Source organism: Aptenodytes forsteri, unplaced genomic scaffold (assembly GCF_000699145.1).
Source record: "Aptenodytes forsteri isolate BGI_AS27 unplaced genomic scaffold, ASM69914v1 Scaffold418, whole genome shotgun sequence".
NCBI lineage: Eukaryota > Metazoa > Chordata > Aves > Sphenisciformes > Spheniscidae > Aptenodytes > Aptenodytes forsteri.
Window position 1 is genome coordinate 117,255 of NW_008795245.1, and position 21,648 is coordinate 138,902.

At 36.6% G+C, this 21,648-nt stretch overlaps 1 protein-coding gene across 1 annotated transcript in view; it reads right to left on the reverse strand.

Moving 5' to 3' along the window:
- GAS2 (growth arrest specific 2) overlaps positions 1 to 21,360 on the reverse strand; it is a 91,875-nt gene extending 70,515 nt beyond the window's left edge. Inside the window, exons 1-2 of the mRNA XM_009278764.1 lie at positions 21,219 to 21,360; positions 12,936 to 13,060 (exon numbers count right to left, since the gene is read on the reverse strand). Of these exons, the coding sequence (XP_009277039.1) occupies positions 12,936 to 13,060; positions 21,219 to 21,360 (267 nt within the window). The remainder of the gene's footprint in view (positions 1 to 12,935; positions 13,061 to 21,218) is intronic.
- Positions 21,361 to 21,648: the final 288 nt, after the last annotated feature.

Sequence of the window (21,648 nt, forward strand, 5' to 3'; positions counted from 1 at the left end):
TTCTTCCACATAGCATTAGTTTTAACTTCTTAAGAGTAAGCATAGATGGAGAATAAGCTTAATTCAACAACAATATAGTTTTAAAAGTTAAGATTTTGTTCATGGCTTTGCTCTTCTGAGTGCTCTGTCCAAGACACAGCTTACTGGTCACATAGCAAAAGATGAAAACTTTGGTTGTCATTCCAAAAAAAGATGGGGTTAATAAATAGTTATGAAAAACTAATTTAACAGAAACACTGCAACTCCTACTTCTAGCAGCGTGTTAGAAAGCCAAGGAATACAAGGAGATGATTCAATTCACATACAATGCATCAGACAACTGGAATACCCCGAAGTAAATAATGTCAAAAATTGGCAAGGCAGAAGCTTCATTCACCAGCTTAAGCACATTTGATAATTTGACTAACAACTAATTTAAATGTAGTCAAGGGACACGTCCATTTCAACATATGGAGGCAAATCACAATGTTTGCCAGAATAAATGACATTTATCTAACTGAAAGCAAAAGCCTCAGTAAAATATGACACATGATGAATTTCTGTTAAGATTCAACTGATAGTCGGCAACTGAATTACCTGGAAATGTCTGGAAAGAGAAACTAAAGGAGGAAACGTGTGTGGGACATATTGTGAATGAATCAGAAGGCCGCCTATGAGAGGCTGGCTATTGGGCAGCTGGATAACACACAGAGACCAACAGCCAGGAACCTTCCATTGGAGAGCAGGTGAGGCACAACTAATGGAAGCTGACAACAAACAGCCCATTTAAACAGATGTCAGACCCTGTTCCTGCCCACTCAATTTGTGTAACTGAAGATGGGATTAAGTCAGTATAGTCCAAAGTCTTGGGGAGGTCTACAAATTGACTTCCAAAATTTCCGGACATCTAACTGTATAACATATCTACGCCTACTGACAAGTTCACTTTTATTAATAGTCTTTCAGAGATCTTGTAGCAGTAATTTACAAACTCCAGGCATGTACACACCACAAATTAAAAGCCATTACTTCTATTTATCTACTATCTGAAAATGCTAGCAGGCCAAATGCAAAAATTAAAGGTGGTTTGGTTTTTTTCTAATGCTATAATAGCATTAAAGAGAGAGACTACCATTAAATAACATTGAAGAGAGAGACTACAATCAAAATAAAAAAAGAAAAGAAGTTTATTAAAATTTTATAAACAGAGAAACTGAGACGGAGACACTAAGGTAAGTCATGGCAAAGACCTCCTTGCAGTGTTCCTGAAAACAAACACAAGGGGCAAAGCCTGGGATTCCGTAGTTCATTCCCATTCAATAAATGCTCTGTACTTTGTCCTTAGACCTCTGGTTTTCAAAATTTACGTTTAGATGGGGATTTTTAAAATTGGCATTTCATAATAGGTTTCTTAAATAATATCTGATTAGAACAGAATGGGGCAATTCTCACCGTTGCTCTTTCGGAGGACAATTACACCGTATCTTTGATACATGATCGTAAGCTTTTCCCCATCACAACCACAGAAGCCAGAGCTGAATTAACGTAGAGTTAGTTGAAGAAGTTGAAGAATCCTAGTTTCTCGATTTCCTTCATTTATATTGTAATTTAACGAGAAAAACAGGAGGATTGCATTTGAGTAAGTTGGTTGTGGCTATTTCATTGTCACACAGCAGGACCTGTGAATGAACATGGCAACTACATGCATAAGCAGCAGTTTTTCCATGAGATATAAACTGGTCAAATCTGAGTGGATTTTCATAGGACACATTTCAAAAAGCATCTTATTAACCCACGATCATGTCTTATCAAACATCACATTCTTGAAGGGGATATAATTCTCTCAAAAGAAAGTTAAATATGAAAAATATTAAACTTTGGCAAAAACAACTCATTTTAGTCTCAGAAATTTCAAAATCATTTTTTCCCCTTATTCATTCCAGAAGAACCCAAGCTAAGGACAATGCTTAGAAAATTTCAGTCAGAATAGCTGAAGTCCATCAAAACACATTATAGGTTCTAAAATTTCATATCAAAAGATATTTCCATAATTTCACTTACAGTGTGATGTAATATAGTTCAAATAACCAACATATTTCTTCAATCTATGGAATTACAGTGGATAACCTTTCACTGGCAGTCTGAATAACAAATGTAAGAAGCCATTCATATTCCTTGATGTAATAATTATAACTCTGGGTATACTGCTGTATGACAGTCATGCCTCTTCTTCCTTTTCCTCCTGTTTTTCTCTCAGTGATCAATCTCACACTTGGTGACCTTTTGAAGTGCGAGGAGGGGTGGGGGGGGTCCCAGCTCTTTCTGTAAGATTAGTTCCAAATGGTGTTTTACCTAACATGAGCCAAGTGTCAAGGAAGACTGTGGTAAAGATCTGTGCTCTCCAAAGGAAGACAAGGATTTTTTCAGATGCTTTATCTGTTCACTTTTTGGATTTCCAGATGTTTAACAAAGATACAATTTTTATGCAGATGCTGAAAACATTCAGAAAGAATTTCACACGTAGCTCACTGCAGGTAAGTCTGATTCTCCAAAGCCCTGTATGTTCATTTTTAAGAAGAATTGCATCTTTGCCTTTATGATAAAGAATCTGATTTTCTGTGAGTTTTCCAATTATAAACCACAAGGAAACTGCTAAAGCCCTGGGAATTCTAAGCTGGCGTAGAATTTAAAAATGTCCGTGATTTGAAAAACATGTTGGAATGTTAATCTATACAGCCAAATTTCCAAACCAGCCTTAAATCAGTCTCTAAAGTTGCTAACAAAGCTTTACTGTATACTTGAAGCATTTGGGGCCAATTTACATATACAAGCCCAAATGGGAATACATGTTTATTTAAATAAACAAATTAGACATAATTATGATATCTATAAATTGGTGTCTATGCCTGAAAGTGAATTCTGTTTTCTTCTGCATTGCAGTCATCACTTATGGCTGTATATTCTCTATTCCCATTGTTTCAGAAATTTCGGCTCATTATTGTAAGTTCAAGACTCACTATTGGTAAATGGACCAAATTCTGTAGTTCTTACTTATTCGTTATTCCCTAAAAACTACTAACAATAAGTCTGACCTAAGAATTGCACAATTAAGCTGAAGATAGTTGGTCTAAATTATATTTTCTCCAGCTTTTAAAAATATATGCTAATTTCCATTCAAGTCCCTAATCTTACATTTCTGTTCCAGACTATTCCTAATAGTCTAAATAAAAAGCCTCGTAGAAAGATCTGTTACAAAGATTTTTACAGTTTGCTTTAAAGACTTAAAATAAATAATAGGATTGTTACAATGCATTTCACATAAAAGGCAAAATCCAGCAAATCTAAAAATGGCTATTTATGTATTTCTCTCAGAAAATATGCCATCCCTATTGGCAATACCTGGACTGAAGTAATGGTAAAAATGTTATGAAAACTTCCAGTTTTGATACAAATTTTATGAAGCGTCTAAGTATTAGTATTCCATACAAAAACAATGTTAATTAAAAAAACTTGAGATGTCTTCTAGTTAAATGATATTATTAGAAATCAAAGCGTGGTTCTCCTCTTGACCTGATTTGCAGTCTGAATCATTAGGATACTTTCCAAAGCAGGATCTAACAGGCAGTTAACTGCTTAAATCTGCACTGCTTTTTCCATGACAACTACCTTGAGATGCAAATTCTGATTATTTCTGCAACGTCAAATAGGAGCAGAGGGAGGAGTATGCAGGAGAATCCCTACCTTGGGTTCACTGACAAGAGCATGGCCAGTTCACACAGAGATTAAATGTGCTCCAGCCAAACGAGGGAACAAACCATGCTCTCCCAAGGACAAGAAGCATCAGTGGGAAGAACGATCTGGAGAGAGATGTCTCAGTGCTCCTTCCAGATTGTGTATCTCTGTCCCCACCACAGTGCATGGCTTCAAGCGCACCTAAAAGCTTATAAAAAGTTCTTCAATGTATTCACCTGGAAGGTGCCAAGCAGACAACCACAGAATATCCTAAATTTGTTCAGAAATCTCCTTTTACGGTCTGGTGAGAAACAGAACTCTATCCTACCATGCAATCCTCCTGCAAGCAGAAAAGCCTCAGCTGTAAGATTTGCTGAGACATATAGGGTTTGTCCACATGACCTGTTGTGGGCAAATCTTACAGTATCTGCAAGAAACCTGGTAGCAATCCAGTTGAACATGAGCTCAGCAAGCTCTTGACATGTCTGAGAAAGGTACAAGGAATTCTCTAACAAACAGCTTTACAGTCTTGTGGAAATGATTCCTTCCAGATGGATTAGCACTTGTGAGTCATTTCACAAGATTATTCCTCTCATATCCACATCAGTCTGCCACTATAAAGATTAATATACAAAAAGACAATGCTCTACTCTTTTTTTTTCCTCCCAAGTAACTGAGGGCCATATCTGTACTGTAAATGATTAGAAGTTGGCTCCACAAGCTTTTACTGCAAAACAAAAGTCTCCAGAAAGTACAAGTGTGCAGACAAGCAACTTGCTGCCCCAGACCACAAAGAATCTGTTCATAGCCTAACCACATTCATGCAATTCTCAACTGGAGAGTCAGATTTATAACTTACAGAGAGCACCTGAACATGGCTCTGCCATAGCTGAGGACTCTATGCTGGCCAGACAGGCTCAAGGCTCCAAGCGTACAGAATACTGTATTTGCTGGGAATCCATCCCATCTACAGGACACAGATAAACTTGAGAAACTGAAGCCTACAGTAAAAATAGAACAACCCTGTTGATCAGATCAGATTTTCAGGTTGGCCACCCAGGGTCTAAGAGGACTAAGATCCACATGCTTCAAAGGAAGATACTTCAAAGCAGACAAAGATAGAAGAGACTGTCCAAAGAGAAAATTTATTCTTAGCCCTTTCCGCTTGAACTTGAATTACACCTTCAGGCATGAAAATTTATACCCTTTCCAAATTTTAAAAAAATTGAAGCAATTCTTTCTGTTGTACCCATGGATGTTCTCATAGCAATCACACATATCTGATTCTGTTTAGGAATCTGTTAGTCTTATTCTTAATTGAGAATACATTGATGCAGTAAGTTCAAAGAGTATTATTATATTTCAGAAAGACCAAATGAAAGGAAATATTAAATTTACTGATTTTCATTGCACAGCACCTCCATCATTTGTCAAGAGGAAGACTTCCTTAGGGCAGGACCTTTTCTACTTGAAGAAGAAAAATAAAGTTATCTGGTTTGGCCTATTTTTTGCATTTTAATATCCTGAATAATTTTAATGCACACCCACATTTTGACAGTAAGGGAAGGTCAAAGAGCTTCGGTGTTGATTTTATAAACTATAATATCTAGCCCAAAGAATTTTTTACTAGCCTCCTCATTTTTAAGAGCTCTTCAAAAATACTGTGGTCTTTACTACTTTATTCAGGTTTAGTTAGATCTTAAACCAACTACCGAGTCTTTGAACTATGCCAAGCAGAGCCTGCCTCCAGTCCACCAGCCAAGCTAGCTGCCTTGGGAAATTATTAAATATTTTCCTAGTTCTCTTCCTGGTTTGGTATTTCATCAGTTTAGGTGAAAATATACTAACATGACCTATTACACCTTCTACAATTTGTCAGATGTGTATGGTCTTCCGTAAACAACAACAACAATTTAACCTTACAGTATCTGTACAAGCGTCTCATCTTGTCCAAGACTTGAATGGATCTTCCTGGATTACTTACAAATGAGGGTTACAGTAGCATATGCATTTGTCATTTAACCTATGTGACAATATATCCATATGAAGATACATCATAATTTCTAAAACCAAATTTCCTCATTTCTAAACTGCTGCGACACTTTGCTTTCCTTGACAATGCATGCCTTGGAGACTCAGAGGCATTTGTTACTTCTCACGAACCTCCAGGATTCTGACAATTTCTCCATTCACATAATTCCCTTTATGCAAAGGAATGACTGAAAAGATAGAACAAGTATAAACACATCTTTTATTCTTATAAATTGTTAGAGCAATCCCAGAGCTGTTACTCAATCCCGACTCTCGCTGGTTCTCACTGGGAGACAGGTCAAATCCTAAACCATTGGTCCAGATTCTCTACTTTAGGAGGACTAGGTTCACTACATTTGCTTGTGGCCCCATTGCAGAGCAGACACAAAGCTCTTTGAAGCAGTAGATTCACAAGCAAAGGTCTGTCTCCTATCTACATTTAGAGGACCATGAGTTTCCATGTTTCTTGTAAATAAGCAGAGTCAAATATCAATTTGTTTTCATAATGGGAACTACCTAATACTAATCACAGCTCACCAAATGGGGTAGCAATACCGTTTGGCACAAAAGCAGCTCAAAGCACTTTACAATGTTCACGAATCAAGCCACTATTGTACAGCGAACAGTATTCCCAGGTTACAGATGTGGAAAATGACAGTACAGAGATGTATTCTCCCAAAAGCAAACAATAAGCTTACAGCTGAGACGGGAAATTAACTTGGCCTCCAGTTCATAATCTTGTTCTTTTGCCACTAGCCCCTTCTTTCAATATTGACAGAATTCAAGTCAATTCCCTGGCTTTTCAAGTCCTTTAGTTTACAGGATTCTGCCTACTTCCACAGATACATAATTCTCTTTAGAAACATAAACATCTTGAAATTTAAAACAAACTGAGTTTTCAGTTGGGTAACTGCTGAATTGTTTCGCCTCCGAGATCCAACTTCAATATTAGAACTTACTTAAGGCCAAAAAACTTCCATCCCAAATCTCGGGTTAGATCTCTTAATTGTAACTCTCAAAATGCATAATGTGACTCTCAAAGCGCTCTCACTAGGCCAAAATCTCACCTTACGCAAACCTGCATGACTCTCAGAAGCCAATGCTGTCACAGTGATCTACATCCACCAAGTATCAGCTTCGCTAAGTACATTTCTCAGGAGCAAATGAAAGCTTTGGATATGGAACAACTGCAAAATACACTTCAGATACTAGGACTATGGGTAAGAAGTGGGCAGAATCTCTTAAACTTAGGGAATACATGAATGTGTGTGTGCATAAATTATTGTTTTCATAGACAGTTTCAATGGAAGTGCATGTGCACATCCAAGGACAAAGTTTACTCGCTGTTTTCTACACAACAGGTTTATTTCAGTGTACATTCAGTTTAGTCTTATTAAATCAGCTCCCATTGGAAGAATAAAATTAAATGCATATTTGCATTAAACTTTCCAGGACTTAAGAAATATTTGCATCTGGATTTATTTTATACTTACTTCTATTTCTTTTACAGACCAAATCAAATCTAGATCCCGGCTTCCTGAAAATGAAATTGAATTTTAGATTCTGATTCATTATTCAAAATTATTTCTAAGAGAGATTTGAGTTGAGATTTATCTGATTAACCTCGGAGAACCTGGAGAAAAAGGATGATTCAGCTTCAACCTGTTTTCATTCATTTGCTATGAAAACATTGTTTTCAGTGGAATGTTCATAAATACACAGGCAGCTTCAAGGATGGTAGGCAGACTATTATTATGCCCTGACTATTAAAATGGTGATAACTATCAACACAATTTATTTATGTTTATTTTAAAATCTTAATTAATGGGCTTACTAAACTAAGCCCAAGCAAATGTGGGCTCTGAGCATACTGCACATGCCTTGATGCTTTGAATTTGTTTCTACAGCTGTGAAATTCTCAAATTAACTATCTGTCAGGAAAAGTAAAATACTGCCAGGAGAGCACGGAGATGAAATCCAAGCCAATGGGAGAAAATTACAAAATGGCATCCTGTAACATGAATCACTTTTACGGAATAACTCCTGCTATAATAATAAGTCTGTAGTTTCTAGACAGCAGATCATTAGCAGCAGCAGCACAGGTAGTTCCAACAACTTACTACCATACAAATCGTGAGCATTTATTAAGATTGATATCAGTCATCTTCTTGTCATTTTATAAATGTACACAATTAGATTTATTTATGACTGTAAAATCTCCAAAAAGGGGAAAAAATGATTTCTTGAAAAATAGAGGATACAGTCACACCAGTCTAATACTGCCCTCCCTGTTTAAAATTTCCATTTTCATTTAAAACTCAAAGTTTTTTCTGTCTGAAGCAAAGGGTCAGATACAACATCAACATTTTCAGAATCATCAGGTTTTAAAGCACAGTTTAGCTGCTTAACAGTGAAGAACATTGCCTTCTAGGATTTGCAGAAGAACCTAGCGTCTAACAGCCTTTGAAATGAACAATTGTTAAATGCTTCACCTTTAGAAACTGAAATGCTTTTAATAACTTATTACTGAATGATTAACAAATCAAACACTACAGGGTTAGGCAGCTAGATTCATGGAGGATGCATTCAGAGTATCTATTATGATATCCAAAAGTGCCTATTAGGGCATTAAGCTCAGAAGGGCAATGAGCAGAGACTGCATAAGTGGCACCAGAGCCTGCCAAACTCCAGTGCTCTCAATCACACATTACTCCCCTGGATAACAGATACCAAAGCAGAGTGTGACTCAGGTGCTATTTTTAGCTGTAGGGATTCAGTCCTAAAGAGGCATCTTTACATAGAACAAAAAGTACATATTTAATTTAAAATAAATTTCTTTGAAGTTTGACCCTTGTGAAAGGATAATTTGTCCATGTCTGTCTGCACAACCAGCAAGGTATTCAGCCCCAAGAAGCAGTAATGCACAGAACATAATAGTGACACTACTGGGCTAGCCAAAGGTTCATCCAACCCAGACTGGCCATAAGTAAGCATCTAGGGAAGACTAAGACCATAGCAAACATGTTACACCTCTCAATGCTTTCTCAAGCTCCAACCATTTTCAGCTATGGGGACTTCCTCATCTAGGTAGGGTTTCTGTGTATTAGCTTTCCAAGAGATCTCTCTTCCATCACCTTCTTCAGTGTTTTCTTGAACCCAGGTAAACTTTAACATTCATTGGCAAGAAATTTCCAACCAGTTCATAAACAAGGACCTCTTTTGTTTGTTTGGCTCCTACTTGCTTCGTTCACTGTCCCACAGTTTTTGTATAGAAAAGACTGAACATCTACCATGCCATTCCTGATTTTGCAGATTCCATCATATGTCCCCATGCTGCCTCTTTCCACACTGAAGAATCCTAACCTACCCAGTCACTCATAAAAAAGCTACTCCATTGATCTCCTTTGCTGATAAAAAGTTACTCCTTCATTGCCTTCCTCTGACTCTTAAGGAAAGATGACTTTACTTTTGCATCGCGCACCTTTTAATCTCCTTTTCAGTTTCTTAAAGCTGTATTCCCAAGTCATATTACCAGTAGTTTCCTAACTCTTTTGAAAATGTCCCCACTATCCACAATCGTCTCCACATGACAAAAAAAAGGAAAAGTTTATATCAATACCATCATTTTCCTTCCAGATTTGGAAAACGCGATAATTTTGGGAGGCACAAATTTTTTGGTTTATGCTTTCCTGATTTATTCCACACTCAAAAAGGCTGATGCTGACCTAGGGGGTCCCTGAAAGCTGAAGAATGTTCAGTCCTCCCTAATAAGAAAGGGAATGATACAGTTCTGTTAAGACACAAGCTGCAAAACTGACAGCAACTAGAAACTTACGCTTCTGGGTTAACTACTTGTGCAATAGGATTTAACCTCTGCCATTCTGTAGAGTATCGCAATATGAACTTAAGGAATTATGGCAAAAAACTGATGAGTCAGTTCGTGCAGTATTAGTTTTTAATGTCTTCTTACGTGTGTTGCTATAGCTGCTAAACTGGCCAGACAGCCCCAAAGAGCTGCAAAAGTGAATTCATGGTCAGTAGTACATGTCAAGCAGAACAGGATATATCATCTTCCTCTAAGACAAAACTAAAACCAAAGGTTTTTATGGAGCTTTGCCATCTAGGAAGTAGCTCCCATACAAGGGAAAACTTCACTTATGAAAACAGACCAAATCTTCAAGCTTGTATCCTGTCTCCCTCACTCAGCTGCAACCTGGTGCTGCCTGCAAACTGATCCTTCTGACAGCCACTCATTTTATATCGGTCTGCTTCTATCTAAAAAACCTAAAAGTTACATGTATGGATAGAAAAGCACGTTATCTGTTTTGATAGAGGCTGGACTCTATAAGTCAGCAGCTTCTTCCAGCTGCCAGTGAAGTCACCGGGGCACCTAGGTGAAAGACCATAACGTTTCCGCTTTCCTGTGCACAGAGAAATGGCCAAATGGCTTCAAAATTCCGCATGTATTATTAATAGAATGCATAATACTGATTCAGGGGAGGATTGTGGAATTCTTACTATGCTCAATTTCATATGGTATAGTCTTCTTATAAATTTCCTTGGCACCACAAGTCAGATTTTCCAATGTGTAGACTAGTCCTATTGCCTAGGACTGCTACACAGGGAATTACAATCTGAAAGGATAAATAGCTCCCTAATAGCCTACAATGACACAAATCTATTACTCTGCCATTTCTTTGAATTCTTACTATACTAAGTATGAAATAATATACATTCAGAAAATAGCAGTGGAGCAGAATTTTTTCCCTTTAATTGCATTGCCTGTTATACCAAGTTTGACAAATAAAAGACCAACAATCTAAGTAATTACAACATATGGGATTATAAATGTCTAAGTGGCTTCTAATGTAACTTAGGTTCAAAAAAAAAGGGGATCAGGTAACTGAAGTAAGGAAGGCCATATTCTCAGCTGAGGAAGTTAATACAAGAAAGGAGGTCTACCTTTTTGCCACCTTCTGTGGCAAAAACAGAAGTACCAAACATTGGTACATTTCTGGGTTATCTTTCCAAATGTCAGCTCTCTCCAAATGAGCCACCATCAGACAAAAGTCTGATGATACAAAAAAAAAAAAAAAAAAAAAAAAAAAAAAAAAAAAAAAAAAAAAAAAAAAAAAAAAAAAAAAAAAAAAAAAAAAAAAAAAAAAAAAAAAAAAAAAAAAAAAAAAAAAAAAAAAAAAAAAAAAAAAAAAAAAAAAAAAAAAAAAAAAAAAAAAAAAAAAAAAAAAAAAAAAAAAAAAAAAAAAAAAAAAAAAAAAAAAAAAAAAAAAAAAAAAAAAAAAAAAAAAAAAAAAAAAAAAAAAAAAAAAAAAAAAAAAAAAAAAAAAAAAAAAAAAAAAAAAAAAAAAAAAAAAAAAAAAAAAAAAAAAAAAAAAAAAAAAAAAAAAAAAAAAAAAAAAAAAAAAAAAAAAAAAAAAAAAAAAAAAAAAAAAAAAAAAAAAAAAAAAAAAAAAAAAAAAAAAAAAAAAAAAAAAAAAAAAACAAACCACACAACACAAAAAACCCCAACCCCAAAACCCCAAAACGCAGCAGTCAGACATCTAACAAAAACATATTGTTCGAATTTCTGAATATTCACTAGAAATTTGTAGTTGTTGATGAATTTATGACTATTATTTTCCATATTAAATAGACATGGCTTTCTGAGATGTCAGTCTGTAAAAACATGCTTTGCGCTTTGTGATTTAATTGATTTTCTAGTACACCAGCTGGACAAGATATGAAAAGGGAATGTTTTAGGACTCTGTAGCCAAGTTTACCTTTTGGGTATTCACTGAAGCTTTTAGTAGTTTTTGTCAATAATGGTACCTTTTGTTTGTTTGTTTGTTAAGGGAAAAAAACAACACAACAAGTAACTCCTCTTTCTCCCTAGCTAGTTCCTAGGCTCAACCGAAAAGACTGCCATAAGTGATTTCTCAACTTGGGATCTATCATAACACTAACAGGTCATCACTTAGGTGAAGACAAGCTGGACCATATGATAAAGAGGAACTCAAAAGTCATCCAGTACTTCTACTAACCAAACCCTGATTACAATTCGAAATATGAAATATGAGTTCCAGATGTCTTTTCCTCCTTTGCAGAGGAAGGTTTCCTTCCTTCTCTACTTCTTATCTTTCTTCCCAGCTAACTCTTCCTTTTTCTTTAGAAAAAAAAAACCAAAGCAAGCAAACAATGCCCCCCTGCACCCACTCCAACCCACAGAAGATTAAAGATAATTAAATAAATAAAGCCTGCCTTAGTGCAGACAATTTCTTCTGCAACAACAATTATGATCTTGGAACCAAGAAAAACAACTTACGCAGCTGCAGCTGACACAAGGCTGTCAGTTCTGAGAACTGCTGATAAAATTTATGCTGTGCCCTAATTTCTGCTACAGACTAGTTATGAGAACATCAAGAATGGAAGATACATTTTGTGACTTCTGCTCTTGAAATCTTTTTTTACCTGCTGTGTACTTGCCTCTTTTAGCTTTCAAGGAAGATGTATCTGAATTCAATAAGAAAAATAAAAACAGTTTCACAGTAAATGCCAACCACTTAATTTAACTTCTCCCAAAAAGAAACTTGCTGCACTCTTTAATTTCTTCCAATAAGACTGTCCTAAGAAAATCATTTAAATTAAAGGGAGTTGCGGTCAAGCAAGATCTGAACCTGATCTTTGCAAAGCTCTCCAGTATCTTCTGAAGGTTCACATTTTCCACATCATCCCTGCAACTCTTTATTGAACTCCTTCCAGTACACCAACAGGACCTTTAAACTCAAGGCACCAAAACTAACTATAGAATTTTATTATTGGCCTCCCTAGAGCTGTTTATGGAGGAAAAGGCACCTCCCACAGCTACTTAATATTCCCCTTACAAATAAATACAAGGATCATGTTTTCTCTATTAGCTACCACATCACATTGCTAGATCTTGTCCTATGTCTTATCCTCCACATGTTACAAGTCATTTTTTGAGTAACTTTCTCTCATAGTTACTTTAATAATTACCCAAGAAGTATTAATTACAGCAATTTTAAATTGTAATTTTTCTACACAGAGCAATTGCCTCCCTGCCCATTTGCAGAGACTCCACAAATGAAATCTCTTAACTGCACAAAAAAGTTCAGTACCAAAACAGTCAGATACCTCAAATACTGATAATACATGCTAGAACGTTTACCGACACTTACTTTGCCAGGCTTGTTTGCATCAAAGCTGTTTTCTTTAAATTTCTCCTGCAGGGTCTCAGCTAACCGACAAAGCAAGGCACCATTATCCAATTTCTCCATAAAGGTTTCTGCTGTTATTTCTCTACCTGAACAGCAAAGAGAAAGTTAACGTGGCAGAAAGTGTGCAATAGTATAGACTGCATTTGTGCAAAAAAAGAAGTCAATAGAAATCTTGACAACAATTTGAAATATGCTTTAACTGAATCGCTTCCATTACTTTGAATATTTAGTAAATAACCTCACTACTACTTTACTGGTAGACATACAGCAAATTATTCAAAAATAACATGCTTTCTTTGGGAAGGCATGTGGTACTTGAAAAATATTTCTAGCGTATCAGACTCCCCGTATCTCATTTTACTTATGAAATTCCAGCGCTTTTAACATAGTGTTTTAAAAGACAGAGTACAGCAGGCAAATGGTTTACACCAGTACGTGTGGGTAGCTATAGTGTAAAAGTTGCAGCTTATTTTGTAATAGAAGTAGAAAACCATGTCAAGAAGGACTGTATTTTTTCAAAAAGACTTTAAAACTTGATCCTGCAAGAAGTTGACAAAATACTACAGTGATTGCAATGCTCCTTTGAAACAGCTTTTTCAGAAGTAAAGTTAGATACATTAGAAAAGGAGGAGAGAGTGAATTTCCATGTTATGTATCTACTTGCCACACAGATTAAAATCTTCACCCAAAGAACAAAGCCAAAATACTCTGATTTCAAAATATATCAATGCTAGATGACACTGTACTCCAGCTGCCACAGATCGTCCTCCCTGGCTACAGCAGACGAGACGACCTTCCATTGCACCGTAATTACATCCTCCTGGCAGAGGAGATCACAAGAGTCCCATGATGAGATGTGCGCTCTGACCAGGCTGGACTGGCCAGATGAGAAGGGAATCACTTACCACCCTAAACTAAGCTTCCAGCATCTTAACATCATTTCCAGGTAAAAATAATTCTAATTTCTTATTGAAGGTTTTCCATTTTCACATTTCTACTGGAAAATTTCCCTTCTCTTTGGACACTTTTTTGACCAGCAGCTGTATTTTTCAGCCCTCTTAACTTCTACTAATATCAAGAGAGTATCAAGGACTAATTATTGCTCTTCCTATTAAGACAGAATTTATTTCTTTTTGGTGATATTTACATATGTCCTTTGGGAACAGGAATAACACTATCAACTCATTTTTCATAGGCTGTTACAGAGCAATCATCAGTATCAGTAGTCTACCCTGCCAAAAAAAAATTAAAAAAAAATGAAAATCTTAAGTGAGAGTGGTTCTTTATCCTATCCAGATCCACTCCCGCTACTCAAAACTGGCTTGTTTGCAAGCAGGACAACAGGTAGAAGTCTGCCCACTGCAGGTCAGGGTTTTTCACCACAGATTTTTGAACAACGAGCAGCTGCCTGACTAAACCAAGTTTTTTTGTTTTTCTAGTTATTTTGGGGAAATTTATTTTCTACGAGATGTCTGGAAACTGAAAACATTACTCTCTTTAGAACAGGTTCACAACATTTTTTTGTCAAAAAAAAACTAGGAAAAGTAGATTTAGAGAAAAGAAGTAAAGCTTTTCTATGCCTTTTCACTCAGAAGAGAAAACTAACATTCAAAAGTAACAAAAATGAAGTATATAATAAAAAATTAACATTGTACTTCTGCAATATATTGCTGGTACGTTGTAATCTGATAGTCAATGTCACTTATAATACTGAAGATAGGAGTATTATAAAGCAGTATGATTACAAAAATGCTAAAGGAAAGTTGATTTCTCTAGGCCCTTGCCTGAAAACTGTTAGATACTTCAGCATGCTTTGGGCAAAAAATTGTGAGTCTTTTCAGTTTGGTCAGTTAAAAATCAAAGACTAAGATAAAGATCTTTGCAGCAAATCACCTTCAGATCCAACAGTAGACATATTTTTGGTTGAAGTTAAACTTGTTTTTTCTAACACATTTCTACTTCAGAAATATCTGTTTAATGTGAAGGTTTTTTCCCCTTTTTATTCCCCCTTAATTCTCTCTGCCATATAGCCCACTTTATAGCTCCTGTATACCTAAATGACTTCTCCAGGCAAAAGAGCAGTAGCAGCCCTGCAGACATTCAGTGGTAGCTTGTGCATAACTGACAATATTTTCGCAGTGCCTCCAGCTCAGCTGAAGCCAGGACTGAAACTGTAATAGCCCACAGATACAAAAATTGAACATCTCAGCACCTCAAAAGCCTTCATCACCATTCTAGCCTACATATGTTCCCTTTTGCCCCATCAGCATTTTTGACAAAAGGTATAAAGCCATCAGAAAGCTAAATTTGAAAAATGACTATGTTATAGTAACTGCTTTATTTTTAATATAGTATTGCATTTTATAATAGACTCATTTTCTTCTAAAAAATGTATTTCAAATACTTCTAACCTACTCAAGATTTTTATTTTGGTTTGGAAATCATAAAATTTTTTTTTTTTACAGACGTAAAAGAAAAATCACATTCTACAAATCTATTCTACCCTATGATTTATTGATTTATTATTTCACTTGTCAAGCATTAAAAAACCTAAAACTTGTTTAGAGGTTTCTTTCTTTACACAGCATGGAAAAATTCTTCTATCTTCTTCTGCTTTTTAACAATACATTTATATTATTTTAAATGCTGAATTGCATCAGCAGTTTGGTCACCGCATATTGTACGCTAAGCCGGAGTATTTTAGTTCTGTTCCCTTTTATGAAAGCTGAAAGAATGAGTTTTGCATTGAACATCTGTATCCAATGAAAAATATATTAGGTGTCAGCTTTCAATTCACTGTATTTTATGGCTCCAAAAGGTGGCATTTCTTTGCTAAAACAGAAACACTGACATATTTAACAGTTGAAATGTATTGATTCAAATGAGAGTAATGTTCATAGCCTGAGGAAAAAAATGGCTCTGTATATTTGTATGGAAAAAACATTAAACTCCATTAAAAATGTATAACTCCCCCTATAATTACAAGAAAGCAGTTGCAATGTTTTTATAGAATGGTAATAACATTAAGTATAATAAAAAAACAACACTAAAAGTATGAAAAAAAAAAAAACAGGAATATGAAGGCTTTCTCAAACTTCGCAAGCATTGCTCACCCTCGCTTTCACCACAATCACCAGATGCCCCTTAAAAAGACAAACTGTTATACCTGAACACCTACCGCTTGGAAAGTGTGGGCAGCTATCTGTAAGGCCACCCAGTCCTGGGGGTCCTAACGCAACCAGACTGGGAGGTCTACGAGAGAATAACTAAAAAGAGCCCATGCCCAGGGTGTGCGTCCAAGAGGCTGAAGATAAAGCATTCCCTACGGGCCATCTCAGACAACCAGAGCCTTCACAAGAAGGTGGAGAGACTCAAAGGCTAAAACAAAGTACCAAAACCTAGTTGGCTCCTCTATTAACGCAGTGAGTTCTTCCACAGTTTAATAACTATGATGCAAGACACTGACTCCAGCCTCACAACTAGCTGATCGACTATTTTAATTGTATACCTCAGTGGTAACACAAAACTACTAGTTTACAAATAGAAACATTTCACTTGGGTGAATCTCTGAAACCCATCGGTAGAAGGATGAGCTTCTACAATACTGAGGCACCAGTGGAACAACTCCTCCTGACCCTCTCAAATTGTATGGCATTTAAATCCAAGATAAAAAAAACGCAGCAAAAATAAAGAAACCAAAGGCCAATGATTTTATGCACGTGCAAAACTTGCTCTCTTCTGACAAGGCTACTCTGTTTCCTACAATAGCTGACAGCAAGAGAAATAGTTTTGATAGCATTGAGACATTATCACTTACTTGAAATGGGACGTATAAACAATCCCAAAGGCATGCTGATACTAAAGAAAATTATAAAGCCACTCAACTAAGAAACTGCATCAGTGCCAGCAGAATCCCTAGAAGTATCAGTATCATGAATGTCTTGATATTCAGATATTTAAAACCTGCATTTCCCACTGGCTTGAGCTGAACATGCTGATGTTGAAAATAAAGGTACTGCTACAGAATGCTCTTAGACAACAAGATGAACAAGAACACCGAGCTGAAGCAGGTTTTGTTTTAATTCAGAATAAAAGACAGACAGTTTTCTTGCAGAAGACTTCCCACCCTTCATCCCCCAAATTCTACACCTCCTTCAACACACCTTTAAATTCCACGCCTGGTCTTTAACTCAATGCCTCTCCTAACATCCTTACCTCTCTGTTCCTTTTCTCCCCAGCTTACTTCACTTTTGCACTCAAGCAACTTTTACATGCCCCATGCAACATTCAATGTTTACATGTCCAATTCCTCAGCATCTTGCATTCTCCAGCTCCTTTCCTATGAGCTTCTGAAGCCCAGAAAGCTCTGTTAGGAAGAGGCCTCAGCACTGAAACGTTGGAGCCCAGACATGCGCCCAGGCACATCTTACAGGTCTATCCTGTGGTCCCATGTGCTAAATGAAGCTGGATGGAATAAGCTACAATATCATAACCCTCTGCAGCTAGTAAATGGGCTCCAGGAATTGGAAAAAAGATCAGAGCCCTACACAATGGCCAAAGGGGAAAAACCATCCCTCTGTACCTGTTCTAAACTACAGACTGGTGGAGAGGCCCACTCCTCCTGACATCAGCCCTTTCGCCTCTGCAGACACACAAGAGAAAACAAGACAGTACTGGAGAGGACAGCAGACAAGTAAACCCTATTTGCTTTCAAATTGCCACTTTGCCTCAGCTTGAAGATTACTATGGCCCAGCTGTGCTAATTCCCATGTGAAGCTTGCTCAAGGTGGAAGAGAAGTTTTCAGCATCCACAAGAGCATTCTACTAAAATAAGTATATACATTCTACTGAAATAAGCATATACATAATCTACCAAATTTGGAGTGCGTCAGCAGTAAAAGCATTGCCGAGTGCTTCATTGGCTCTATACATAATAAAAAAAAAGGCTGAGAGATTATCATGATATGCAAGACAGTTGGGTCAACACATCTCCTTAACTTCGCCACTGCAAGGATCTCTTGACTGAGCCACCAGAGCTTAGCAGAGGGAAGTGAGGGTAAGAGACACAATATCCATAGCTCCACTCTTCCTCTCCAGCACACAAACCCCAAGCCCCGCAATGCTGACGTGTCCCACTCTGAGAATGCTATAATGTACAATATTGTATGCGTCAATCCCATCTGACACATCGATTTCATCTGTGATGTCCTTTTTCCAGCCCCCAGAATACAGGCAGCTAAAATCTATTCAGTGATGGAGCTGTACTGACAAACCATCCTCTCAGAAGCTCTGAATTTCTCTGACATCGTTCCAAAAATAATTAGCAAGATGCGTACAAAAGTACTAGTGATTACTAAAAAAAACCAAAAAATGTCCATGCTAAATTAGAATAAAATGTCCAAAGTCTCAGTGTTAAAAATTCTTAGTGTTATTTTCCAGCTGCACCATGTATCTCAGTCTTCCAATTTGTCACTCGGGTAAGGTCAAATTCTATCTATGCCTAATTTCCATCTAATATCAAAACCCTTCATTCATATTATAAAGTGCAATATCCTTCTAATGTTTTCCAGTTTGTAATTTCAAACTCACACCAGGCTTTGCTGCTGCAGAACTGTCACCATTTTAACTTCCAGTAATGCTGTGTAGGACATATTTGCCTCTCCACAAAAATTTCCAAAAACACCATCAGTTGATGGTGAACTACCTCAAAGAGGTTCAGCCCTATTCTTCCCTAAAATACTTCCTATTATTTTTTAAAAACATCTGCATTTATTTCAAAAGATTATGTGTCCTTGTTGAGTCATAGTACAAATGAATGAACAAAATATAGATGAAATAAAACATGAACCAACATGGCAAAAATTGAAATGCATATTAATTTTCTTTATAAATTGAGAAATCCTACTGCATTAAAACTGGCATAAAGACACTTACACTGAGGCCACACAAGTTATAGCACAGAGCAAACTAGGGTGTGGATACACAGAATATTATCTGCTCTGTGTTATCTGCACATCCATGCATGTGAAAATCTACTGACCATTAATGCAAAGTACAATTTCTCCCATGGAGAAAAAAACCCACAACAAAACAAACAAACAAACAAGGAGTCTTGCATATCCTTTTATCCATTTGGATGCTGAAAAGAGAGAGAGTACAAACAGGTTTTACAACAAGGTAACAGCATGCTATAAATTCATACCTATTTTATCTTACAGCAACATGCTCACGTGGCCCTCCTCTCATTAAAGTTAACCTAAATTATACGGCAATTAAACCAAACTTGAATTCTGAGTTAATATCTTTATATGAATATTAATTTCTTTAATTCAGTTGCACTTAATTTATTTTGAATGTGAATTTCAACTTAACTGAATTATTAATTCGAATAACAATGCCTACACAGGAATTCAAAGCAGTTTAACAAATCACTATAATTTCAGTTCTTCAGGGCAAACTGAGAAAAGAAGAGCTTGGTGTGAGAAGGTGTGGGGGAATGCATTAAGCAAGTGAACTATGTATGCTGCGTAATTAAAAGAAGGCTGTGCCCATTTAGCTCTGCAGTGCAGAATTTGGTGTCCATACGAAAAATCAGATTTTTAATTATAGTTGGCATTTCAGAACCTCCTGCTGGTTGCTACTTTCTTGCTAAAAAAGTGACCTCATTCCTAAACTTGTCACTGTGAGAACTCTGTTATAAACTGCAAACAAGCTTCTATTTGTTTTAGAGTGGCTCACTAAAACGTCATTGTTTAAAACATTTAAACAATATATTAAATCCTTAATGGAACGTGCTGCTTCTGATTCAAAAAACAGTCTTCTGGATTGCTGTCTTGTGGTAATTGGAATGAAAAGTCAGGAGTTCTGGATTTTGTTCTGGTATTGCCTAGACAATTTTATATTCAAAACTCATTAATTTAAATGGAAGTACCACACAAAGATGTAATTTAAAACAAGTGCCACTTTTGCAGTTGTGGAGTCATAACTATTCCAACTCTAAAATGGCTATCGCCTACCTGCAAAATACTGCGTTCTTGCATTCTACTGACGCTGTACTTACTGACTACACCTCTCATAACATAGTGATACTTCCCTTCCTCTTAAAAAAAGAGGAAATACAGCAACATAGAACGTGCAGATGGAAGGCACTAGATATACTCTATTATTGTATGATACCACTGAGACGGTTCAGCTACAGCATTTGCCAAGACAAGACACTGCCTACGTCTCACCAGAACAGACTTCCAGAAAAACAAAAACAAAACAAAAAAAAACAAAACCACACACACCAAATTTAAAAACGCTCATCCAAAATAACATCAACGAAAGCTTCATGTAAACATCACCTCCTCCAAAATATTTTCTCCTCTTTGTTTACTGAGAGGAACTCCTGGCATGTTTCCCTTAGGATGAGGTATTGTGTTAAGTCATGTATTTCTTTCGTAGAATCCTTTGGACTTACAGAGATCACACAAAAGCCATTTTCCCCTGAATGTTCTCAACAAACAACATACTATTTCCTGGCTCGTAGTTTCTAAATTCCACGTTCTTGAATGAGTCGTATATCCCAAAGAACTGTCTCTCTCCTTCCTGCCAGGGACATACTCTCATTCGCTCCTCTTCATGTGTACCTGATTTTTTTTCTTGGCTTTTGGTTTGCACCCTCTTTCATCAACAACATGTTTTGGCTTCACACACCAAGACGTACAGCTGCAACCAGTAAATCCCCAGGTCCCAGCTGCAGCCACTAGGTCAGCCCCTCTATGCACAAGCTTCCACAAGTCTTAGCATGCATTGCCTTGGGCAGCAATTATCAATCACTAGACTGCTCGGTCAGTAAAGAATTATTTAATGGCTCCTTCCGTTCAAGACAGTCAGTACACCCATACTTTTTAGGAGGCCTACCAATAAAAATCGAAGACGTAGTCGATGGCAGTAGTTAACACCATTCAGCTTAATGGTATTAATACAGAAAACACATGCAAAAGAACATTTAAAAGGAAATAAACATGAAATGAATAATAAAGTTCAATCGTGCGACTCACAGAAACACTGTGGAGGCAAATTACTTATTAGCTTTTCTGACCTTGCTAACAGTTGCACTACATGGAGGTAGCTCCCTAATCATAACTACCTTTATTTTTGAAACGCAAAGAAGTCTGAAGGACTGAATTCCCAGCTAACAGCGTATAGACTTCTCTTACTGCCCAGTATCTGCGTTCTGTCTTATACACTGTATCTTACCCAGTAGGTTTGTGAGCCACAGGGCCAAATCCTCTTTCATCGGCAACAAATTGGCCTCATGTCTACTTGCAAGCCACTGACTGTATTGATGCATATCAGAGAGGCCAGGCCCACGTGCCTTCGGGCTCAGAGCAGTGCACATTGCTTATCCGCTTGTTGTACCTGTTTAATTTAAAAAAAAAAAAAAAAAAAGAAAAGAAAAAAAGCACCAAATTATACCAAATAAAGTTTTTCTGTTTTTAGAATTGTAGAAGATACCAACAGTAACTATGATTCTAAGAAATTAGATGTCACATGAATACACCATTGACGACTGAAGTTTTGTTTTGTTAATGGATCACATTGCAAGTGATTAAATCATACAGATAAATGTCAGCTTCATTTGTACTCACCAAGCTACACGTTGCCAACACATAACCAAATATTCTGC